Here is a 9516-nt window from a genome sequence, read left to right on the forward strand (position 1 = left end):
TCTACAGTAATCTGATAATACTGCAGGGTTGCCAGTGGGTGTGAACAGTACTGAGCAACAAATGTCAAAGGGAGGCAGTCACATGAAAGCAAGTTGCATCCTTCTACAGATGAGCGCTTTCATCAAACATACAGCATCAGTCCCACTGGTGCTACAATCAGTGCATAAATGCTAGGGTAATTTCGGATACTATGGCCTAGAACATTATGGGAAATATGATAAGGATCCTTTTGGAAGTGCCCGAGCTCCTGAAGTGTTTTGCATCGTTTGTCCACTAAAGCTACGTATATGCGCTAAGTGATACATACTCGTCAACATGTTGAAAGTATAAATCTGTTATGCAAATAATTTCAATGTTTCAATATGTTTGTGTGATGTTAAACTGCCTGAATAAGGTGTGATAGGATCTAGTATTATGACAAACATTACAGATCGCATTAATACAATGTCATATCCTGCATTCTTTGACCGAGTTAAAATGCAGATTCTAAACAGAAACCAAAAGTGCTTACCTAAGATCAGCTTTTAACTTCCATATCAGGAATAAATAACTATATCATGCTGACAAGGTAGGCTGACCCCAGAGAGGCACACAGCTGCATGACTAGCATTAGATAACTATTATTAAACGTGTCTTGTGACTTGGTTTGTTCTAGATGAGGTCATGCAGTAAATGGTAAATAACCAAGTAGCATGAGCTTAACAAAAATACACAAAACAGGTTAGCATTTATAATTAATCTCTGAATGTTATGAAAGTCTTCATAAATAAATGATTAAAACTGTAGTAAAAAAATCATTAACTTAATTATTGTAACAGATATTCAGTGGAGAATCACCTGTGACACTGATGCCAATATTTCACAGTTGATTAAAATTCAAAGACAGACATGACAGACTTTATTCTTATTCTAACTCAATAAATACTTTAAATCAAAACACAAAAACGCATTCAGTGTTAACCCTTAAAGACCTAGATCGATTTTTGGGAAATTTTTCTAACCTATTCTAGCAGTCAGCATCAAGTGCCATATATCATTTTAAACAGGAGAACTTTCATTTTCAATCTAGCTCATTTAAAGTATTTATTTCATTTTAATTTGTCTGAGAATGGATCAATTATCCAGAATTTTTAGAAAAATGCCAGAAACAATTTGGTGGTTTTTTGTTGTTGTTGTTTTTTTTTTTTTTTTTACTGTGAACTCAAACAAAACCTCCTTAAGATTGGATTATTTTTCCTTTAGAAAGGTTTACCTGGATGTTTTAGACTTCCAAATTAAATTTTGTCTCCATCTAACATTCCCTTAGCAAGTTATAGCCATTAATTAAATTATTATTCTAGGCGTTTTTCAATGAAAAAATTTATTTTATTTACTGACAATGTAGATGTGTCCATAAAAGAGATGTGTCTCTCATATGAGGAATTTCTCTTCCCCTCCTTCCCCCCCAAAAGAAACATGTTAATTGGTGGAGATGACGACAGTTTGAACCAATCTGGGCATGGGGGGTGGGACTAAGCAGCAACAGCTGTTTCCTGTTTGGCTCAAAGGAACAAACTGGGGGCATTACTTGTACAAACGTGACCTGCATCACTCAAAACCTGTACATTACATTTACCATAGACTCATCTGACCCTAAACAATAAGGAAGCAGTAGTAATACTTACACCACAGCTCATGGTAGTAGCTGCAGCACTGAGACTCTCCACAGCAATGTCCCGACTCACAGATATAGGTCTGGTTGTTTACGCCGATGCACAGCAGCTTGTTCTGCAAAACAGGAAAGCATGATAACGACTTTGTTCAGGACTCACTTTGTTCAGATTTCACTGCCTAACAATTCACAAATAAATCTGGCTGCAAATTGGACATAATAACAGTAAGGATGCAAATAAAACTATATACGAATTTAAAGCCTGGGACATTTTACACAAAGTAAAGCCACAAGCATTAGTGATTCGCAAATATGTTTCATTAGCATTTTTGAGGTGCGGACACAGGATATCCTGAAAAAGCAGTTCTGTTTAAAATAAACACCTCCTCCACTGATCAGGAGCTGAGGGACACATGAAACTGTCAGCAAGAGCAGACATCACACCATACATAATTATTACTACAGAATACTAATTGGCATCGTTACACAAGGATTCTCATTTGCCAGCCAAAATAACACTGACAGGGACATTGCAACTCGGTCCTGGATTACCTGGTGGAGAGCCGTATGAAAAGACATACTGTATTCCTGAAAAAATGAAGAGCTACCTTAGCTTACAGACACAGACACAAAAGGAAGGTCAAGTCCAGGCAATTCTGCAGCCACACATAGTACAGTGCAGTTTGTACTCCCAGTCTGATGGCTGGTCTCAAATTAAGCACACACGCACACACCCTACTCACAGCATTTAGAACGCAGCGACGCATGCCAGGGAATGCAAGTAAACAGGATGACAGTGCTGCCTCTCCCTGTCAGTCTACCAGACACTTGGGACACATGAAGACAGACAAAAACTTTACACTCACTATACGTAAGGTTTTTTAATCTTTTTGTCTTCAGAGTTGTATAGTTTAATTATTGACAGGGCTTTGACAATGTTAGCGTTTTAACACCACGGTAGGTGGGGGGGGGGGGGGGGGGGGGTGAAAATTATATCACTATATAATATATATATATTCTTAAATAAAAATATAAAAATAATTAAATGAGGCTTTATTTTAGCACTTCCATCAATTAAACTGCCTTGTTGTTTCATTCAATGTTGTTTCTCTGACGAATAGTTGATTTCTTTTACAAGTGCAATAGACCACAAGTCTATAAAACTTTGAAAGTTATATCAGTAGGACGGTAACCTAAATAATATTTTAAAAAGCTAAATATTAAATAAAATAAAAAACGCAGTTGGGTGACATGCCTGGAGATGGATCCTGAGCTCCATCTGCAGGAGGATTCGACCACTTCTATCCACACTCAGGTGCTTGTTCAGTCCCTTGCGATCTTGAAACTGGACTACTGCAACTCAGTCCTGGCAAACCCCTACGTGCCATCAGACCTCTACCACGAATCCAGGATGTAGCTGCACAGGTTGTTTTCAAGCTCTCCTACAACACCTCATTGCTCTGCTCCATCCAGTGGATTCCTGTAGCTGCCCACATCAGATCTGAAACACTGATACATGCCTACAAAGCAAAACATACGCCCTCCTACTTCAAAGCTTCGCACCCTGTTCTCCAGCACACTACCTCAGATCCTACAGCACTTCTAGATTAGACTTCCCCTAACTGTCCAAACAGCTGAATCACTTGCTGTCTTCAAATGAAGACTAAAGACATACCTTTTCACTAAGCAACTTAAATTAGCATTTTATTTTTTAAAAAATCTCGTCTTTTCCCATACTGTACTAACCCCTCCACAAACAGCTTTAGTCCATGACCTAGCATGAGGATGTGATTTTGATAGACATGCTACACACTATAAATGTAAATATAAATAAACAACTGCTCCGTCACTTGTTACCAAGAAAAGACCACTGCATTTCTTTGCTAAATAAAAACAGATTTTTAAATCCATTCATTATTAGACATAAATTAAATGTATGGCAAAATGCCATGCAAGTCAGCACTACTGACATGTAGGCCATGCTGTTATATATATATAAAAAAAGAGTAGTGATGCACCGAAATTTTAGCCACCGAAAATTTTCGGCCTAAAATGGCATTTTCGGTTTTTGGCCAAAAGAGAAAAAAGGCCGAAAATATATGCCATCATGCCCCACCCCTCAGGGATCAGATATCAATTACGATCTAACCGATGGTTATCACTGCACTACCCGGCAAAGGGCAGTCATGTCAGCGGTTTGGAAATACTTCAAAGTTTCTGATAAGGACATCGAATTTGCCATGTGCAGTGTTTGTTCTGCAGAAATTTCAAGAGGGAGTACGGTGCCAAAGCACTTTTCCACGATGTCCCTTTCAATATGCAGAGTACAACAAAACAACAACAACAGAACAGAGGCCCACTGCCTTTCTGTGTTCTGCCTGTTGCTTAAATTAAAGTGATCGTGTAGCATATTTAAACTTTCTGTATTTGCAGGAGGCTAGTCTAGAGCTGGTAGGTTCATTACTTAACTGCTGTTTCGCATATCATAGTTGTTAACGTTACATTATTTGCATAATTGGATTTTAAAAAATCTGTTACATGATTGTTACAGAACTGAATGAAGAATAATATATTTAATATTGTTTTTGTGTGTTCATTTCAATAAAAATGTGATCATTTTATTGGTTTGCAGTTTTTCAATTCAGATTCATTAAATTCATGAAATGAATTAAAAAGTCTAATAACACAATTATACAAAAAACAATTTTAAAATGGGTTTAAAAGAAAAAAAATTCGGTTTTCGGCCAAGTGCATCCTGAATTTTTGGTTTTGGCCCAGAATTTTCCTTTCGGTGCATCACTATAAAAAAGTAATCAATAACTTCTGAATAGGGCTGCAACAATCGACAAAATTGATCAAATAAAATAATACAAATAGATGCCAACAAATTGAACTCATAACTGAATAATTGGACTGTGTTATGAATCATGCTGTAGCATTTTACATCAGTTCCTTTAGACTACAAAAAGCATTTGATGGAAAAGGCAGCACAATGCTATCACAAAGAAGGACCTCCTCTGGAGTTAGACGATACTTGACGTAAAGCTTTAACTTACGTTTTAATCAGAAAAATATTTTGTAAGAAAGCCGGTGATGTAAGAAACATTGGAAGCACAATCTGCCAGCCTAAACAATGCTTATTAACCACCGTGTACTCTTATGGGTTATCCTGCTTTATCCGGTTTTCTGAATGTATCGTACATTCATGGTCATATGCATCAAGCATTCCTGCCCTATCTGAAAACATTATATTGTGCTACTCTGGCCTAAAAGTTGGTACTTTGTACAACAACTTGACGGATTGAAAATGATAATGGTCTCAATTGAATGACTAACCTACAACACGAACGTTTTCTCACTCCAAAACACAGTTCATGTCTTAAAGCATGTACATTATGCAGTGCTCTGCAGTCAGATTTGAATCAATTAGCATGTAAAGGTACGTTCACACATACAGTGACTCGCAGCGACAAAGCGACTGGAGACCATTAATTTTCAACAACCATTGGTGACTAGATGTGGCTGTGTACAGCGACTTTGAGAAAAGTTTAACTTTATGCAAATTTGGAGCGACTTGGTGCAGCAACTACAAATGGGAGTGAAGACAGCAGAGCACACGAAAGCAAAAAAGGAGAAATTTATAAAAGAAATAATAATGAAACACACTCACTTTTTGTTGCAATTGGGCAAAATCCCAGTGAAGCTCCTATCTTGGGTGAAGTGTCCGGCTTGTCTCTGCTTCAGCGCCTGGGAACGAGCAGTACCAAGCCGGACACTTCACCCAGGAAACAGAGACCTTGGCCGAAAAGCTGCGGTCCGGCTCCCAGTCACCATCGAACATATAGTGAATGACACCCTGATGCTGATCTCACTTACTGAGATTGGAGCTACACCGGGATTTTGCTCAATTGCAACAAAAAGTGAACGGGCTAAGGCCATAAGATGAGATAAGCTAATTTGTGCTTTTGCCGCAGATAGATAACCGCAATGGCAAAAAGCACACTCTACTTCTCCTTCATCTTGTAGGATATATTCATATATACAGTGGTGAGTTTCATATAAGCTCACGTTCCCTCCAGAATGTTTCATTTTAGCGGCAAGAAAACTGGTTTGTCGTCAACAGTGGAATGCTAGTTGCACCATTCATGTTACTACGGCAACCAGTAGTTGGAACGACTTCATAGTACAGTGACTGGCAGCGATAAAATCTCTGTGTGTGTGAACGTACCTTAAGTAGTTAGCTATTTTTTTTGACCCAGTAAGGGTGATAAGCACTACACTGTCCATTTTCACAGCATGCACAATATTTATATACATTTTAATAGATCTTGCTCATCAAGTCAAGTTGCCATACTGCTTTCGGTTCACACCGTAGTCCCAAAAAGAGTTGATTCAAATATTCCAGGCATTGAGAACAAAGAGTGAACTGCAAAGTTTTTGAGTCGATTCCAAATACTGATGATTCGCATAAACCCAGCATGCAAAATTTTTATGTTGCAGTTAAGAAGAGAATGGATATTTATCCTGCCATTACTTTGAATCAGGACATGAAATGCTGATAAAATAAATACACGATACACCTGACCATCATACATATGTGCATTTTGAACATCCCATTACAGATTTACTTCCCTCTTTGCTGTTTTAATAACTACCATTCTTCTAGGAAGGCTTTCCACTAGATTTGTGTATGGCTTTGGGAATCTTCCCATTCAGCCACAAGAGCATTAGTGAGGTCAGACACTGATGTTGGACGAGGAGGCCTGGGGTAGTCTGCTTTCCAGTTCATCTCAAAGGTGTTCAGTGGGGTTGAGGTCAGGGCTATGTGCAGGCCACTCGAGTTCTTCCACATCACATCACTTTGTGCACACGAGACATTGTCATGGTGAAACAGCATCCGTCAGTCCAACCAAACTTTCACTGCTTCACACACAAGTTGTTTTTATACTCTTTCAAAGCTGTGTTTTAAAGTACAGGATTGCTCTATACCGCTAAATGAGCGCTTCCATTTTTGAATATCTTTCCTTTTTTTTTTAACTGAAAAGGTCACGCAGTGACGTCGCGATCATCTATTGGTCACACATATTCACGTGATACAATTATGAAGGTCAGAGTTCACCAAATTTGAACTTTCATTGTGCTGTTGCATTTCCGTTCTGCCATTTTCTGATGTGTTTGAATGGAAGCCAATGGAGCGTTAAAGCCTAGTGTGACCTTAGGGTGAAATCTTACTTTAAATACCACAAACGATCCACACCCTTTAACCTGATGGACAGGACATCAAACATTTTATACTACAGTCAGGCTCAGCTAAGTCTGCCTGAACACTTTTCCCCACAAAACATTTCTGAAAAGAAAGAAAAACTTTCTGAACTGTCTTCTCTGTTTATAAATTCCAGTTTGTGTGTACAGTATGTTTATGTCAGTTCAGGATGTTCAACACAAGTTAATTTTAAAGTTTATTCCCCCCCTAGACGCCTGCCAGCCTACAGGAAATATGACTACAGTTTCTAATTTGATTATGGTCTGTGGTGTGAGTCAAGGTGCTTGGTGTTATTTGTGTACATAGTGTTTAGGCCTCAAATGTAACAAAGATAATTTACCAACATGAACAGATAAAAGAACAAAGAAATGGACGACTGTAACCCTCCTCACAACTGCCGTCTACAGCTAGGGGGCAGTGACGGCTCTGGGTTAGTGATTGGAAGGTTGGCTCTGGGTTAGTCATCAGAAGGTCAGGGGTTCAAGCCCCAACACTGCCAAGCTGCCACTGTTGGGCCCTTGAGCAAGGCCCTTAACCCTCCCTGCTCCAGGGATGCTGTATCAATGCTGACCCTGCACTCTGACCCCAACTTCCTAACATGTTGGGGTATGCGAAGAAAATTTCACTGTGCTCTAATATATATGTGATTAATAAAAACCCATTATCAGTTTTTTGAAGAGCGACAGTATGGACAGTACAGTAAGGTCTACACTTCATATTAATAACCCTTTCATGACTCTTTTACACAAACAGTTGCTTTGTGTAAACAGATATACACTAATGTTGCTTCCAACTCCCAGATACACAAGAAACTTACTGAGCTGTCATAAACAAAAGAAATACGTCAGATGAAGAAGTCGAGCTAACAAACCAGGATAAAACACTGCCGTGTTTCAAATGAGTCTCGATTAAAAACTGTAAACCTTTTTTCATTTGTTTAATAAGAACTGATGGGGCTCGCTGCTGCCTTGATGAAACGGCTGCTCTTAGCTAAGCTAGCACTCTTTATAAAGTTATATGGCTTTTTGGTTTGTTTGTTTTTAACCAAACACCAACTTTTAAACCATCAACAGTGTCAGATAACTCTAGGTTAAAAAAAGCTAGAAAAGTTAAGAGTTGACACAAATTGCCACATATAAAGAATAAAAAGATGTATCTTGTTGACTGGGACATTCTCAGAAGCGTTTTAAATTAGAGAGCTATCTGAGAGGACAGGAAAAGATGAGAAGAGAAGAGAAGTGAGGTAGTGAAGCCGGCGTATTTGCTCGCAGGCTGTGTTGTGTTGTGCTGTGCTGTGCTGTGTTGTGTTGTGTTGTAAGCCTAACGTTACCTCCGTGAGTCCCCCTCCTCCTCCCTCGGTTGTTCCCGAGCTCACGGCTCCAACGACGGCGTTCATCATAAACAGGCCCATTTTCAGCGCTGTACTCTCACTCTCCCACATTCCGCACTTTCTCGTGGCTGTCGGTACATCTGCGCTACGGTATGACATTTAACTCACAAACGAGCCACCTTTGTTGTTATTATTATTATTATTTTATTCCTACTTCTTCAACTAATTAGCCAGCTAGCCCCACACAACTCCGAAAGTACAATCTCAAGTCCCGCCTTCCTCTTACTTTGCCATTGGACAGTTTAAGAGGAAACTTCCTGGTGTTACGGTGACGGCGTTAAGTCATTGGCTGCTTGACGTGTCAGTCTGAGACCCAGCTGCGTTACTGTCTCTGCCTGTGAAGATGTACAGGGTGTGACTTGGTAACCAAACTCTTGACTGTTGATTGCAAAGAAATCAGATGTTGAATTAAAGGGAAGGATAGCAGACTTTAAACGTGATGTCAGTAGGTTATTAAATATTATGTATGTACCGAGTTTTTGTTTGTTATTTTGTCAAAAATGAACAAGAATAGGATACCTAAATTCGTAGCATTTTCCAAATTGTGGCCCCGACTGAAATTATGTTTTAAGGCTAAGCACTAATGTAATGTAATGTAATGTGGTAGGGAATAAGGAATAAAACACGATAGGGCACGCTAATATTATTGGAATAATATTGGAATATTTTCCCACAACAGCACATTTTTATTCTTCTTATAATGCAGAGATTTGAAAGTTATTACAATTATTAATTTTCTAGTGAACCACACATGATTTTTATACGTTTACGGTTACATTTAATGCTGTGAAACGTCCACAAGACAAGTTAGTTCCTGTTATCACTTACCTTATAGCAGCTATAATCATTCCCTCACCACCCTATTTTTTTCTTATCCACCTTGTAATATTGCTGAGAAACCAGAAAGGGCAAATTCCTGAAAAGCACTAAAATGCGAGACTCCATCACTAAACGTTAAATAAATGTCCCATTACAGAAAGCTTCACCATATCAAAACTTTTTTTGTTTGATTAGTTAAATAACAAAATATTGATCCCTTTATTTTTAGGCTTATGTTAAATTTAGCATTACAAGTCCCTGTGAATTAACTGTTGCTATAGAAGCGATTACTTCTTAAAGCAAGCACGTTAGTTTAAACTTGTGATTTGTATTACAGCTAGCACTAATGTAAGTGTTGTGCTGTTATAGATAATCAACCCACACCTTCAGAT

The 9516-nt window shown here is 38.6% G+C and overlaps 1 protein-coding gene across 2 annotated transcripts in view; it reads right to left on the bottom strand.

The window, feature by feature from the left end:
* The window catches only part of wbp1la (WW domain binding protein 1-like a), a 16466-nt gene extending 7197 nt beyond the window's left edge, over nucleotides 1-9269 (bottom strand). The window contains exons 1-2 of one of the 2 annotated variants that reach the window (XM_053621374.1): nucleotides 2908-3393; nucleotides 1666-1768 (exon numbers count right to left, since the gene is read on the bottom strand). In XM_053621374.1, coding sequence (XP_053477349.1) covers nucleotides 1666-1768; nucleotides 2908-2931 — 127 coding nt within the window. In that variant the 5' untranslated portion in view covers nucleotides 2932-3393. Of the gene's footprint in view, nucleotides 1-1665; nucleotides 1769-2907; nucleotides 3394-8245 lie in introns of those variants that run through there. The other variant, XM_053621373.1, reaches the window with a different exon arrangement.
* Between the last annotated feature and the right edge of the window lie 247 nt (nucleotides 9270-9516).

The sequence above is a fragment of the Ictalurus furcatus genome, chromosome 3, assembly GCF_023375685.1.
Source record: "Ictalurus furcatus strain D&B chromosome 3, Billie_1.0, whole genome shotgun sequence".
NCBI classification, from domain to species: domain Eukaryota; kingdom Metazoa; phylum Chordata; class Actinopteri; order Siluriformes; family Ictaluridae; genus Ictalurus; species Ictalurus furcatus.